Source organism: Callithrix jacchus, chromosome 8, assembly GCF_049354715.1.
Source record: "Callithrix jacchus isolate 240 chromosome 8, calJac240_pri, whole genome shotgun sequence".
Taxonomy (NCBI): domain Eukaryota; kingdom Metazoa; phylum Chordata; class Mammalia; order Primates; family Cebidae; genus Callithrix; species Callithrix jacchus.
In genome coordinates this window covers 24,240,909-24,258,018 of record NC_133509.1, presented here as the reverse complement: position 1 = coordinate 24,258,018, position 17,110 = coordinate 24,240,909, and the positions used below count along the sequence as shown (strand labels likewise).

At 32.4% G+C, this 17,110-nt stretch overlaps 1 protein-coding gene across 50 annotated transcripts in view; it reads right to left on the bottom strand.

Annotated features, from left to right (window-relative positions):
* Positions 1 to 17,110, bottom strand: part of SCAPER (S-phase cyclin A associated protein in the ER) — a 550,606-nt gene that overhangs the window by 401,572 nt on the left and 131,924 nt on the right. For 33 of the 50 annotated variants that reach the window (XM_078333946.1, XM_078333927.1, XM_078333941.1 and 30 more), the window contains 5 exons: positions 8,975 to 9,237; positions 5,899 to 6,111; positions 1,280 to 1,450; positions 265 to 340; positions 31 to 148 (listed from right to left, as the gene is read on the bottom strand). In XM_078333946.1, coding sequence (XP_078190072.1) covers positions 31 to 148; positions 265 to 340; positions 1,280 to 1,450; positions 5,899 to 6,111; positions 8,975 to 9,237 — 841 coding nt within the window. Of the gene's footprint in view, positions 1 to 30; positions 149 to 264; positions 341 to 1,279; positions 1,451 to 5,880; positions 6,112 to 8,974; positions 9,238 to 17,110 lie in introns of all 50 variants that reach the window. The other 17 variants (XM_078333930.1, XM_078333966.1, XM_078333923.1 and 14 more) reach the window with 1 other exon arrangement.

Sequence of the window (17,110 nt, the reverse complement as noted above, 5' to 3'; positions counted from 1 at the left end):
TGATTTCAAATTAAGTTTCAAATGCCAGACCTTTTACGAGACGGTGAAGAAAGTTTTTCATGCATGTGAATTCCATGTCCTGGAGGTCTAGAAGGTTCTTCTTCTACAATGTCCCCCCAGGATGTATTTTGACGCCAAGACTCACGAGCTGTTCGGAAAGAAAAAAAAAATAACCATTATTATTTAACCACATAGGTCAAAAGAACATTTGAGAACAAACTTTTAAACCCCATACTACATATTCACTATATATACACACAATACCTTCATAATCTGCAAGGACATCATTCCAGTCCATGGACATACCACAGAAAGATATACTCCCACTGCCCATGCTGGCCTAAAATATAATAAGGGAAGTTGAAAAAAAAATATTTGAACACAATTATAACTTTAGAAAATAAACTATACATGAAACTGTCCTACCTATTGTTAATATATTTCATTTAACCAACAGCTGAAAACCAGAAAAAAAGGTAACTACCAGGACAATCATAGTAACTACCAACAGCCTATAAACTTTAAGAGCCTAGCAGCCATTAACAGCAGAGACTAATGAAGAAAATTTAAGAAATATACTGAATATACTGGCCTTATCCTATTACTATATAAATGCTAACATATACAAAGCAAATACTGAAGAATTAAAGTTTAATAAACGAATATGTACAACATTTAGTTGTTTTTATTCTTTAGCAAATTCCCATCATTAACATATATATCCTAAGCACTTAGTAACAGAAGGCAGTGTATCATCTGTTTTTTTAATAGAATACAAAAGTAAAATACCTTAGATTCCTCTTCACTCTCTACAAATTATAATCTGAGTAATGATGAGTTCTCACTTTAAGTCAGACTCAATTTAAAAATTTTTTTTTTAATAGAGATGGGGATTTCACAATGTTGCCCTGGCAGGTCTCGAACCCGTGTCCTTGAGCAATCCTACTGTCCTGGCCTCCCAAAGTGCTGAGATTACAGACATATGGCACCAGGACCAGCCCAGACTCAAATTCTAGACTTGTAAAATAAGAATAACAACTTCAAACTTGTCAACTGTATCATACATGAAAATGCTTAGTAACAGTAAAATGCTAACAAAATATTCGCTATTGTTTATTGTATAAGTCTAAATCACCCTACAAATAATAGTTATTATTATTGAAGATGAGTTTTAAATAAATAATTTGAAATAGAACTAGATGGACTCCAAGTCTTTCTGGATAATTTTGTTTCTAAATATAAATTTTGAATAGTTACGTTAAAAAGTCTTAAAGCTCACAGAAAAATCACTGTCATTGTCCGTTTCAATGTTAATATCATTGTTTTCTTCAGCTTCAATTTCTCTAGTTAACTGTTCTTCTTCAGCAATAGCACTAGCAATGGCTTCTTCATTGGCCTTTTCTAGACGATCTGCTAGCTCTTCTTTTTTGGCAAGGACTTCTGCCATAGACTATAAAGTTAAAAACACATAAACAAAAAGAAAAATCATCACTTGACCAGAAAGTGATCAGTTTTTAAGTTCTAATCATGAACTCAACAGTATACATAGAATAGTATTGATCTAGAATCAAAAAACCTGGATTTCTATATAGGTTCATCCACTTACTAGCTGTGTGCCTTAGAAGCTTCTAAAAAACCAAGAACCTACTTGGTATTCCACCAAATAGAACAATAATCAATGACTTACCTTATTTACCAGACAGTTATGTATGAGAAACTGTGAAGTTATATAAATAACAGGTATTATTAATGACAAAGTGTGAATTTCATTTGAGTACCAAAAATCAAAACAATTATAGATTGAATATACTCATTAAATGTAAAACCAAAATAGTATACTATAATGGGAACATGGAAAGAATACATGCCATACTGGTAATGATGATTTCTGAACATACATACACCTAACTTTAAAAAATGCATTATAAGTAATAATATGCAGGAGAATCATTAATTCATAAATCCTCATGAGTAGCTAAAGATGTATACTATAAATCCTAAATCCAACACTGAAATAATGAAACAAGTATGTGTGGTTAATAAGCCATTAAAGGAGATAAAATGAAATTATGAAAAAATTAAGGGAAGGAAAAACACGATTCGAAGAGAAAACAAAAAGTAAAATGCTGGATTTAAACAAATTATATCAATAATTACATTACATGTAAATATAACATATAATAGGCAAAAATTATCAAACTGAATAAAAAATTAGATTGAATTACATCCTTCCTATAAGAAAAAAGTAGATTACAAGTAAAAGATCTACAATAACTAAAATAAAGCTGAAGTATTAACATCAGACACAGATTTCAAAGCAAAAAATATCACCAGGAATAAAGAAGATCATTTTATAATAATACAAGCGTCAACTCATCAAGAGGTCTAAACAATCCTAAACGTTTACAGACCTAACAGAACTTCAAAATATGTAAGGCAAAATCTTATAGAAATGCAAAAATAAATAAACCTAATGAGAATGTAAAATGGTTGGAAAACTGTCTGACAGTTGCTCAAATGGTTAAACATAGAGTTCATATAACCCAACAATTCCACTCCTAGATATACATCCAGGAGAAATAAAAATGTGACCACACAAAAACTTGTATGCAAATACTTAAAGCAGTGCTATTCATAACAGCACAGTAGAAACAACTTAAATGTCCATCAACTGATGAATAAATAAAATGTGGTATATTCAGTGGACTATATTATTTGATCACAAAAACGAACAAAGTACTGAGACAAACTAAGACATGAACGTCTAAAACATGCTAAGTAAAAGAAGCCACTCACAAATAATCACATATTGTATTCAATTTCTATGAAATGCCTAAAATAGGCAAAAAGCATTGTAGTGGTTATCTACGGTGGGTGTGCATGGAGTGAAAGGGAATAACTGCTAATGAGCACTGAGTTTCCTTTTTAGAGTATTGAAAGAATTCCAAAGCTGATTATGGTGATGGTTGTACAACTCTGTGAATATACTAAAAAACAACAGTAAACCTGAAACAGATGGATTGAATTATATGTAAATAATTATCTCAATAAAGTTGTTAAAAAAAAGAAAAATAGATTCACAGTTACATTCAGTGATTTCAGTACCCCTCTCTCAGCTGACAGAAAAAGTAAACAAAAAACTAGTACGGATATAGAAGACCTGAACAATACTATCAATAAAATTGATCTAGGTATTTTCTCCAAAGAAATAAAAATGTGTTCACCCAAAGATGTAGACAAAAACATTCATGGCATCTTTATTCATTAAAAAAAGATGTAACTCAAATGTCTCTGGGCGAGTGAATGAACAAACACTGTGTTACATGCACATAACAGAATACTAGTAATGTCAATGAACAGAATAAAATATTAATACACATAGCTACATGGATAAATCTCAAAATAAACATGTTGAGTGAAAGAAGCCAAGCAAAGTCTACACAATTCAATTTATATAAAATTCTGAAAATGCACATTAATACAGATTAAAATAAAGCAGAACGGTGTTTGCCTAGGAAGGAGGTAATGGGAAGGGCAGGATACAAGAATTATAAAAGAGAAGGGGAAAACCTTTGGTGGTAATCATTATGTTTACTACCCTGATTATAGTGATGGTTTCATAGATGTAAATACATGTCAAGATTTATCCATTTACATACTTTAAATATGTAAAGTTTGCTAAAAAATCAATTATAACCTCAATAAAAGTGTTAAAAATATAAATGCTTCAGCCTCAGTTTACATATGTGCTCTGGCCTAAAGCCTAGGCGTTGTCATCTTTTAAGGCTTCCTTTCCCCCTCTCTACCATGCTCCCCTCCCCTAAAACACACAGATTGTCCCTAGGTAACAGAATGAGATGGAGAAGTTGAGAAGAGAGACTATTTCTGTGCATTATAAGCTCTTCTCTATAAACTCAAAAGCCCTATAGCAATTGACTATTGTTAATGTGCCATAAAACTCTATAAGAAACAATAATTAAAATCTAAATATAGAGTTGAATACATGTAAGTCTGCAGACAGTAAGCTCTCACATGAACCTTCTCTGTTTCCTGTCTCAGTTTTATCTTTCCCCAGGCTGTAACATTTCTCTTTAGTTAACATCTGAAGACCTGAAAATATTCTAACCTTGAAGAAGAGTTTACAAGTAAAATAGTGATTCAATTAATCATTTACAACTTTAACTATTTTCACATGGTGAAATACAAATAAAATATCTGCATATATTATTTAGAAATTTTATAAATTTTCAATAAATACTGAAAATGTTAGTAAATCCAATGCAAGCTGGGTTTATAACAGTACACATTTATAAGGGTGGCAAAAGTTGACCTTAGGTAGAAAGATCTCACTGTGATTGCTTTTTGTAAAAGTTTCTATTAAATAAGCAAATGGCAGATAACTTTACACAGCTATGTGACAACACTGTACTGAGAAAGAATAGAAAAAACAGTTGTCTCATCACTACAGGAATTCTCTGTAATTCTCCACTTGGAAACTAAACAATAAGGTGCTTCTCTAGAGAAACCCATAGAAATGTTTCTGTCAAAACAAACCAAAAAGTATTCTTAAGACCTCTAAGAATACACTAATATTCACATTTAAAGCAGAACTTACTTTCTCTCAAGTATGCAAATTTGACCCTCAAAATAACCAAAAAGTTTTATGACTCTGCATGTTTATATATATGATGAATAAAAATAATAAGGTAAGAATTTTTTTATTATACTTTAAGTTCTTGGATACATGTGCAGACCTTGCAGGATTATTACACAGGTATACATATGCCCTGGTGGTTTGCTGCCTCCATCCCCCGTCACCTATGTAGGTAAGAATTTTTAATTATTTCATGCTTATTTAAGTATGGGATACTTTTCCTCTTTTAAAATTTGATTCTCACAGAATCAAACTGCAAAATATACAATTTGATATCCAGCTACCAAAACAAAAAAAAATTACCAAATTCCACCCCATACAATAAGCTTACTACTTATTTGACCATAATTATGTTCAACATTTAAAAATATTCATTACTAAAAGACACAAGATGAATAACAATTGTTCTGCCTTATTAAAATAATTTAAACATTTGTTTTTTATATCATTATAATCTTTCTTTTCCTTTTTATGCTTAACCCATATCAAGTTTCACTTCTATTCTTATCTCTATAAAATGTATAATTTTACCTAATACCATCTGCTGTTAAGATCTTTCAGTATAAGGCATTACACTTTAGAAGAAACTAATTAAGTAATTTTTCACAGCTTTTTATATGTGCCTATTTCTTTGAAAAGTTAGTTTTTAAACAAAGTTAGCATGATTTATTCTGGATTATCCCCCGGTCAAGTATCTTGATACTAAAATGAGCAATAGGAAGAGATGGGTAGAAATAAGTTGTCATCTAAAATCATAAACTTATAAATAAACACAAATCAATGCATTTTTAGAGATTCTGGAATAGGGATGGTAAATAAATCTCATCTTAAAGACCCAACTCCAAGCAAATGAAAGTAGCTGTCTAAAGTAAAGTACTCTGTTAAGAAAGTTTTTAAAACTAAGTGTCTAGCAGACACCATTTCCCATCTATCAGAATGCTAGATGTAGCATGGAAGACTTTATTGTTACTGGTTTAGATTCTTAATTCTTGGCTAAAGGTCATTTGATCAAATCACATACTAACAATGATTTTGAACAAGTCATTTAACTCTCACAGTCTCACTTTCTTCCTCTAAAGAACAAGAATCTCAACTATATGAAAAGATTGCCATAAGAATAAAATGTTAAAAATGAATAACATATAAAAATGCCTTGAAAAGTTGTTATTATTGGGCTTTATGCCTCTTAAATATATTTACTCAGAATTCTGATAAGTTGTTCTTACCAAGTTAGCAGCACTCACATTTGAAATATCTGAAGGGTCCATTTCATTTTCTATCCCTGCTTTCTCTGCTGGGAATTTTTCTTCATTTACTTGCAAAGGAGGTGTACTAGCTTGCTGCATAACTGAAACACACTCTGTATCAATGTGGACAGTAGATATTTCAGAAGTTCGTACATAATTGTCTTGAGTATTGCCAGAATTCTTCACATCGTCCAATGTACTCACTGTGAACTAACAAAACATATTTATAGAATGAATCAGAGATAATAAAAAATACCAACTATTCCACTCTAGAAGAGATATTTTGCTTAACTTATCAACTGTGAAGAGGTACCTGACTAGATGACAAAATTTACTTATCCTTTTTGTGTTTTAAGTGTAACAAAAGGATACGGATCATTAAGTACAAATTTTACTTGCATGCCTACTATGTATTGGGCACTGTCCAAAATATTCTAAGAAATTAAACAATTTATATGGTGATTTTCTTGTAGGCCAATTTGTGATGAATACTTTGCATCCCTCACGAATGAAATCTAGTCACAAGTATGAGGCATTCATTGTGTTATACAACCAAAAGTATTCACATGGTCTTTTGCAAAAACTGTCTAATACCAAATGAGGACATTCAGCACCTTTGAAAAAATCCTAACACCAATTTTTACCTAAAATATATTTGGAGGGCATTTTACACAAAAATGTAAAACTTGTTCTCTTCAGATAATACTAACATGATCTCAAAGTATCTTTGACAAAAATTCATATGGTACACGACACCAATTCTCAGATCTGAAAGAGAAAAGTATGATCTAAGGGTGAAGACCAAAAGCACGCAGTGTCTCATTATGAGAGTCATACATTTTAGATTTAGATATCTTCCCTATTCCTCTTTAGGAATATTTAATACCAAACCAAGAGAAATATAAATATAATATTAAAAAATGAACACTGGCTTAGGCTAAATACATATCCATTTTTTAAAAACTTTTCAATATAATAGAGTAAAGCCTTTATTTTTACTTTCTAACAGAGTGGAGAAAGAATGTACTGTGTTTTCCAATGATACTCCAAGTTAAATAACTAAAATCTAAAATTGTGAATTTAAAACTCACATCACTTCTTACATAAACATTAGATAAAACATTGCAGTGGCCATAAACCACCTTCCCCCAAGTTTGATTGATTATTTATACAAATATCAAACTTGGCTTAGTCTCATAAACTACTTTAAAAATTCTACTATTGGTCAAAACTTAAAGTGTCCCAAAGTGTTGATTTTAGCATAAGCATTATTTAAATTTTATACAACATTGTTTATATTGCTATCAACATTATTTCTATGACAGTCACTATGGTTTATAATCTTCTTGGCAATATTTACATTAGCATTACTTATGTGTACAATACTCAATCCCACTTATTAAAAAAACTCAGTATCATTTATATAACAAAATCAAAGGGAAACTATAAAGACCTTAATATGTTAATTCCATCTTTAGAATGACAGTGGAAAAAACAATTATCAGCTTGGTTGCCATGAGCAGTGAACTTTTATACTGAAAAATTTTAGCAAGTTTAATTGTTCAAAAGTCCTATGTACATATTATTCCTGAAATCTCAATAGCATATAGATTTATTCACCACACACAACTGCATAATCTTTATACTAAGTTATATTTTTAGCTGAAACAGCAAAAACGCTAGCTTTTGTTAAGTAATATAAAAAGTAGTTTATTCACTAAGTATCTCTAATGTAGCTTACATACACTAAAGATTTTCTTAAAGTTACATCCAACAAATATACACCAATTACTTCCTATGCATTTAGGACTCTTCCATATTGTGAGAAATTAAACAGCCACATAAAATACTGCCCAGAAGGAATATGCAATCTCACACAGGCATAAAACAAATACTCATTAAAGAGTCTACAGATCAGAAACAATGTTAAGAGCCATTCTCATCAGTAAAGGAAGATAAGGAATTTAAGAAGCATTTCCAGTTGAAAAAAGATCCTACAGGTAAAAAGAGAGAGTTTTAAAAAGCAGATACTATTCTAGACCAAAGATATTACAACCATTTTACAACTGATCTATTTAGTTCCTATAGTATGATATCAAAAAAAAGTTCCTATATTTCATTAGTCATTTTACACAAAATTAGACCAACTGAACATAAACCTTTATATAAAAAAATACCTAAAAGTATAAACTAGTTTATCAAATAAGCAAAATAAACATCAACTCAACTAACAAAAGAAATATTGGGAATATTAACTTTAAGGACTTATATTAAATATTGGCAAATTATACTCAATTTTCAGTAAGTAGAACAAGTTCAAATTTTAACACTGCAAATGAGGCACAAAGATACCACCTTAACTTAATAACAAACCTAGCCAAATTGATATCACATGCCTCTAGATGTGATACTAAGGACAATCACTTTATTCCTATCAAATATGCATAAGCTAAACTGAATTCTAGACAAACAATGTACCAAGGACAATGTACAAAAAAAAACCCTTACAATGTATTCTTCAAAACTATTAATGTAATGAAAGACAAAGAAAGACAGGCTGAGGAACTGTATCCAGTGAAAGATATTAAAGAAACATACCAAATGAACAATGTAATTCCACATTGGATCCTGGAGGAAATTCTATTTAAAAAATCATTGGGAAAACTAAAAAACTTTAAATATAGACTATAAATTAAATAATACATATATATGTCAAATTCTCTGAATTTTATAATTGTAATGTGGTTATATAAATAAGTTTCTTTGTTCTTTGGAGATCCATGCTCTAGGATTTAAAGGTGAATGATTATGATGTTTGCACATTACTCTCAAATATTAAGTATTTAATGTATGTGTAACAGGTAAGAGAAAAGAAAAACTGTGGCAAATGTTAACTTGTGAATGTATGTGAACAGTGTGGGAGGAGTTCACTGTTCTATTCTTGCCACTTTTCTGTAGATCTGAAATTTTTCACAATAAGTTAAAAAATGAAACACTAGACTAAGATATTCCAGTACACACATACACACACTCCTTTAAAAAAGACAGTAAAAGGATTTTCAGAATGTACTACCTGGGTTTTTTCAGCAAGAGGATGGTCACAAGAGTGTAATGAGTCTTTGGGATGAGATTCTATAGTATCAGAAGATCCATCTCCAACAAATTCACCTTTCCGTATGCTTTCATTAGGTAAAAGACATACATTTTCTTTATCACTGTCATCCTTTGATCTTGCAGCTTCTGTTGCCAACGAAACTTTTGGCAACACTGCTGTTGATCGAGAACGAATAGGCCGTCCTCGCTGAACAGTCTCCCATCCTTCAGCATCTTTCCGTTCTATGAAATTAAAGTAAAAAATTAAAATTTCTTTAGATGATAAAAGTATTTGGAAACCCAAAAAATAAAAACATTTTCCAATTTAATTCCCAACAAATACAACTAATATACAAACATGGCATTAAGTATCGTACAAATTGTGCATTTGTATATACATACTTAAATAAACGTATGTATAATTATTCCTACTTTAAAAATGACAAAACTGAAATTCAGATTAAGGCTTATCTTAGACTATCCAGTCCGTGAGTAATAATAAATATTTAAATAGTGTATACTATGTGCGAGCACTGTTTTAAGTGCTTTATATATAGCATCTGTTAATCTTCACAACAATCCTGTAAGATCAGTATTATCATACCCATTTAATCAATGAGGAAACTGAGACAAAGAGAAATTAAGTAATTTGTCCCAGATCACACACAGAGTAAAGGTAATGCCAAAATGCTAGTCTAGGTATATTGGTTCTGGTGTCTATCCTAATGGCTACATAAAAACTGTCTCTTCATCTTTCAGAATCCACACATCTACCTCCAAAGTCCAAGTTCTTTCCTCTATCCCAGCACCAACAGCATACCTTGACTTAAACTATTTTTAGGATCATAAAATTATAGGATATTAATTGATAGCACTCCAGAGGATCTAGTCCAATATTTCATCACATGTACTGGAAACTAAGGGCCTACGTTCAAAGCCACACACCAAAATAGCCTAAAATAAATAAGAATCTTTCTCTAAAATACAACAATATGGAGGGATTTACATGTATAGTGGTGCTTATAGCCCTAATTTAAAACTCTTATTAGCTAATTACAGTTTTCCAAAACTAATATAAAGAATTCCAGTTCTGGCCAAAATGAAGTAACCATTCCGTCATTTCGGGCCCTCCATCTTACAATTAAAAACCCTAGATAAAACACATCAAACATAGGAAGACTCTGAGAGACAGACAACAGTAGACTGCCTTGGATTTGGGGAACTTGAAAAGCAGCACAGAAGTGAGTTCCCTGGGTTTCCTTACTGCCTCCTATGTATTCCAGACAGGATGCTGCAGAAGTCTCTAAAACATCAATAGGCACAGACAGACAGAATAGGCATCAAGAAATGCCTGTTCTGCCAAGACAAAGCACAGGAAAAAAAAGGGGGTAGGCTAGAAAAACAGAAAATCTCTTTAGCAATATCCACTCTACTGCAGCCAACCACCAATGTAACCAGTGTTCCCCACGGTTTAAGTAGGGGTAAACTGGGAGCTTAACTTCTATCTCCCACCTAACAGAAATTGATGGTACTCCGATTCCCCTATCTAAGTAGCATCAGCAGGGCCCAATGGTGAGCAGAGCCTCCTCTCACATTTGGTATCAACAACAGTGTGAAACAAAACTAGCTCTTACCCTCACCCATTATCAGCAGGGCCCTATAGAAAACTGAGCTTCTGCTACAACCAGCATCAACGAGGCAGAAAAAGTAGTGGGAAGCAGATTTGTTTGGCACTGGGATTCCCCCTTTCCTTATATCAGCAGAGCCCAGTAGGGAACTAGGACCCCACCCCAACCTACAGCAACAAGGTGATATGAGTCAGTTCTGCTTCCACCTCTCCCCTCCTTACTGTCAATGTGGCCAAAAAGGGGGGTGAGCTTCCAAAACCAGAAGGAGGAAAGGAAGAGATGCAAGTTGGTTTGCTACTTTTGCTGCAAAGGTATCACAAGACCATGAACAATCTCAGGACCTATGAGACAATAATTGTGTCACCAGAGTCCAAGAAAAACAGTATAGGAAAAGGAAATACTTTTCAATACTAAAAAAGTATGGAAAAAATAATGGCTGAAAAATTTCTAAGTTTAGTGAAACATACAAAGAAAAATCACAGACTAAAAACAAAGAAATATCACATGAACTTAGATGCAAAAAATTTCAACAAAATATTAGTATATCAAATATATCAATATATATAAACAATTATACAGTATAACCAAGTGAAATTTATTCCAGGTATGCCATCCCAGTTCACCATTCAAAAACCAGTCAGTGTAATTCACCATTGTCAATAGACTAAACAAGAAAAATCATGTGACCATATCAACTGATATAGGACAAGCAATTCACAAAATCCAACATCCATTCATAATAAAAATTTGCATTAAATCTTAATAGAGGGTAACTTCCTCAACTTGATAAAGAACATCCACAAAAGCACCTACAGTTAACATAATACTTAGTGGTGCAAAACTGCTTTCCCCCCAGATCTAAAACAAGAGAAAGATGTCACCTATCACTAAGCTCATTCAATAGCCTGTTTGATATAGTACTGAACGTTCTAGACAGTGCCACAAAACACACACACACACACACACACACAGAGAGAGAGAGAGAAAGAGAGAAAGAGAGAGAGGAAAAAAGACATACAGACAGGAAAGAAAAAAATAAAATTGTCCCTATTTTCAGATGACATAATAGAAAATCCCAGAGAATATACGTAAGAATTATACGGGTTCAGTAAGTTGCAGGATACAAAACTAACACCCTAATTGTCCATTTCATTTCTGTATACTAATAACAAATGTGTGGAAACTAAAATTAAAAACTTTATCGCAAAAAGAAAATGAAACAGTTGTAAGCCCAACAAAAAAGTAGAGAATGTCTATCTTGAAAATTACAAAATACTAATGAAAGAATCAGAAGGCCTAAGGAAATGGAGGGACAAACCATGTTCATAGGCTACAAGATTCAGCACTGTAAACATACCAATTCTCCCTAAATTGATCTATAGTTGTAACTGTTCTCTAAAACTCCCAGCAACATTTTTGATGTAAATAAGTCTATTCTAAAATGTATACAGAAATACAAAGGACCTAAAATAGCTAAAAACAATTTTGAAAAAGAGGAAGCAATCACTCTACCCAATATTAAGGCTTAGCACAGAGTTAAGACAGCATAGAATTGACAGAAAAACAAACATATAGTCAATGAAATGGAAGACAGACCCAGAAACATACCCACATTAATATGGCCAGCTAATTTTTTTTTAAATTGCAAATGCAATTCAACAGAGAAAGAAAATAATTTTCCATTTATTTACTTATTTATGACAAGGTCTCACTCCATCCCCCAGGCAGGAATGTGGCGATCTTCCAGAGCAGCTGGGACCACAAGCAGGTGCCACCACACCCAGTTAATTTTTTTATTTTTAGTAGAGGCAAGGTTTCACTATGTTGCCCAGGCTGGATGCAAACCTCTAGGCTCAAGCAATCCTCCTGCCTTGGCCTCCCAAACTGCTGGGATTACAGGTGAGCCACCATGCCTGGCCAAGAGTTTTCAACAAACTGGTGGAGTAAATGAATATCCACAGGCAAAAAATAAACCTTGACTTTAAATGCACATTTTATACAAAAATTAACTCAAAATGGATCACAGATTTTATAGTTTAAAACAGAATTTTAAACTATAAAACTTTCAGGCAATATGAGAAAAACCTTCAGAACCTATACGTAGGCAATGAGTTCTTAGACTTGATAACAATAGTATGATGTATTAAAAAACTAATCAATCATACTTCATCAAAATTGAAGCTTTTCATGGGCAAAACACCCTGTGAAGAGAAAGACAGACTGGCAGAAAATATTCAATGCAACACTAGTGTCTAGAATACACAGAGAAATCTAAAAACTGAACTAATAAACTGTTTGTATTATTACAAACAGTTCAAGTAGAAAATGGGCAAAAGTCCAGCTGGGCACGGTGGCTCAAGCCTGTAACCCCAGCACTTTGGGAGGCCGAGGCAGGTGGATCACTATGTCAAGAGATTGAGACCATCCTGGTCAACATGGTGAAACCCTGTCTCTACTAAAAATACAAAAAATTAGCTGGGCATGGTGGTGCGTGCCTGTAATCCCAGCTACTCAGGAGGCTGAGGCAGGAGAATTGCCTGAACCCAGGAGGCAGAGGTTGCGGTGAGCCGAGATCACGCCATTGCACTCCAGCCTGGGCAACAAGAGTTAAACTCTGTCTCAAAAAAGAAAGAAAAGAAAATGGGCAAAAGACATGAACAAAAATTTCACTGAAGAAGATATACAAAGGGAAAATAAGCCCACCATGTTCAACATCATTAGTCATTAAAGTAATGCAAATTAAAACCACAATGCATGTATCAAAATTGCTAAAACAAAATTCTGTGATAACACCAAAACACCACAGGGTTATGGAGGATGTGGGGTTATGAGAGTGACAGGTAAGAGTGTATGTAATTTCTTTATGGGTGAAGAAAATGTTATACGATTTACTGGGGTGATAGTTGTACATTATGTATGAATATACTAAAGACCAATGAACTATACTTTAAATGGGTAAACTGTATGGTATGTGAATTATATCTCAATAAAGCTGGTATAAAACTGAACAGAAAAAAGGAAGCCAATTTCTGAGGTTTATTTTTACAAAATTGAAAATGTACATTACTACAAAAACAAAATAAATCTGTATATCATAGAACAGTGTGTTATACCATCACACGATTCACTAAAGGTAAAAAAAATTTATTTCCAGGAGAAAACAAAACCCAAAATGCTCATTCCTGTAACTGGTATATTAATTCATTATCTTATTTTTTTAAATATAAAACTGTATGTTCATATTGTTATATTTATTTTAAAATAAATATTAGAAACTAACATTTTACTTCATAGAGCTGGACTTTGAAATCTCTAAGAAAAAGTATGTTTACATCTGTTTTGTGGATTTTTGAAGTTCTTTATTATGAAAGTTCTCAAATATACAACACAGAGAAAATAATATAACGAACCCATGTTCCAATAATCCAGCTTCAACAATTACCAACATTTTGTCGCTTTTTTTTTCTTGAGACTGGTCTCGCTATGTTGCCCCGGCTCATACCCATAGGCTCAAGCAATTCTTCAGCCTAAATCTTCTGAGAATCGGGGACTACTGAACCACAGCCACCCAGCCCAGTTTCTGCCATTCTTTTTTCAATCCATTCCCCTTCCCCATTATCTTTTCTGAAATAATTTAAAGCAAATACATTTCTCTGGTAAATATTTTGTATGTATCTTTGTAAGAATATAAATAGGTATTTTCTTTAAAAATATAACAACATTATGATACTCAAAAAAATTCCTTAAATTGTGTATCTACTCCATGTTCAATTTTCATCTGTTCACTATTAAAATTCAGCACATATTATGCATTTATGCTTTATCCTTTAAATACATATAATGTAAATTAAAATAAAAATCATAAGATGAATCATATAAAAACCACACATACCAAGAGGGAAAAAACATATTATAAAATTAAGAAAGTTTAACAAAAGATCTTAGTTTCCAGATAACTGGCTCAGCCTTAGAAGCACTACGCTTACTCATTTTATTTTTTAAAGGAAAGAAAAACACCCTTCTTTGAAAGCTTCCTTACAGAAAGAAATACTGCTTAAAACTTGGACCTAGTCCTTTAACCAATAAAATTGCCAACACAAACACTAACATATAACTTTTTTAATTGAAACAATATTTAAAGCAGTCAAGAGAGAAATATATCAAACTAGGAACTATAACGTAGGTCTCTTTAAAACTGAGAAATTAGTTATAGACAAATTATATTTTTAATAAACCTTCAGTGCAAACTATATTAAAAAATTATTCCCATAATAAAGAAAGTTTAAGAACAGCAAATCATGCAATTAAACTGTCAGAGAACTTCTAAATACTTAGAAGGTTAGAAGAGAGTATACAAAACTAAAAATTACATTTCATTTTCATTTCATAGTTTTTATACTTGTAGAATTTTAAAAATTTTACAAATGTTATTAAGAAAGTTGCACTAAATTCAAGTCAACACAACCAGTAACTGATGTGCACCTGGAATAATCTCAATCTTACTGAGAAACACCATTTGTATCACTGTATTTAATTCACTAATATTTTGTTTAAAATATTTACATCAATGCTCAAGAGATGTTTTATTTTAACTCCTGGTTAGATTTTTATATTAAGGTTACATTGGCAACATTAAAACCTGATCCCCTTTTTTATCCTCCAGAAGAGTTTTCATAAGATTCACGCTATTTAAAATTTTGGAAGAAGTAACACATGAAACCATCTTGACCTGGAATGTTCTTCATGAAAAATTTTTTAGTTACAGACTCACACTTTCTTAAAATACTTCTAAGTCTCTTCAAGTTTTTATTTCTTACAATGCAAATTTGAACTTGTGTTTTTCAAGGAATGTCAATTCTTCTGTATTTCTAAATTTAGTGTTTAAGACTGCTCATAAAAATCCTCTTATCTTTTTAATATTTGTGGGATCTGTAGCAAAATCCTCTATTTCATTCCTGGTATTACTCCTTTCGTCGTCGTCTTCTTGATCAACCTTGTGTAACAATCACTTCTTGATCTTTTGGCTAAGATCAAGTGCAGTACTATGTAACTAGAGGTCTGTTAATTTTATTAGTCTATTTTAAAGAACCACTTTTGTCTTCTTCTGTTTTCTCTATTCTCACCTACACAGTTTATTTTGTTCTATATTCCTTGGATTTAACTTGCTTTCCTAACTTCATCAGATGACCAAAGAGTGAATGTTAGCTTTTCTTCTTTTCTAGTGTGTATAATTAAGGCTAGTTTTTAAATGCTCGTTTTCATTCAATTCACTTTTTCTCATTTTTACTGTGTTATCTTCTCTGACTCAATGAGTTATTTAAAAGCACATTCCAAAATGCCAAAAATTTTGAGAATTATATAGCTGTATTTTTTGTAGTTGATTTCTAATTTAATCCCACTGTGATCAGTAACAATCACTTAAGTCACCTGCAATTTATTAAGACATGTCTAATGACCCCGCATGTTTCAATTTTGATAAATGTTCCATATGTGCTTGATTATCTATTTGGACTTACAGTTAGAGCCATGGCAAAACAGCCTGTGTTAAAACTGGCCCTCTTTCTGCCAAAAACAACTATAAAAACTAGACAAAATTTCATGGCATTGGAAAGCAGCCAATGTGGCAAGTTTAAAGGAACTGCAATTCCCAGGAAAAGAGAAGACAACAAGATCAGATCCACATTCACCATATCGTTTTCTCCAAAACTACTTGGAATTCAGGATGCAAGGAAGCCCGCATCCCCAACAAGCTGAAATAGATAATCGAATTTAGAGAATCTAAACTACTGGAACTTAAGGGGCAAAAATCTTAGAGGGAGTGGGAAAGTAGTGGAGGGAAATGAGTCAAATAATCTTCATTTAATCTCTCCTTAAGAAGGCTGACAACTGCTAAACTTTGCAGACTCCAAGAAACCTAACAGAAAGCAGCAACTGGGAAGCCAATGAGCTAAGCTGATATTGTAGCAACTGTATAGTGCTGAGAAAAAAATGTTCAAATTCAGGAATGCAGTGGACTTGGCAAACACCCTAGCTTTTCACTGAGACCCAAAAAGAAATAAGGACAAATTAAAACAAATCAAACTTAATAATAAAATCTCAAACCAAATCAAAGGTCACCCACGTCCTCTCTCAAAGGGAGACAGAAAACAAATGATCGGGTTTTTGTCTGGTAAAATGATAGTGAACAGGCAGCTCACTCCCTCCTTTGGGAGGGAACTTGGGCAATCTGCTTGTTCTCTATCATCTTGACAGACAAAAGAACAATCATTTTAGCAGGAGGCTCTATAATCTTCAATACACAGTGTTAAGATTGTGATTGATGCTTAAAAAAAAGGGGGTCAAATAATTGTAAAACTCCAAAAAAGATTTTAATGTACACCCACAGGTAATTCGGATGTTTTAAGGCACAGATGTGTTAAGATAGCTATGATAAATATGTTCAATAACATATAGAAAGATGAAGAACACCAGTAGCTACAGGAAGCTAT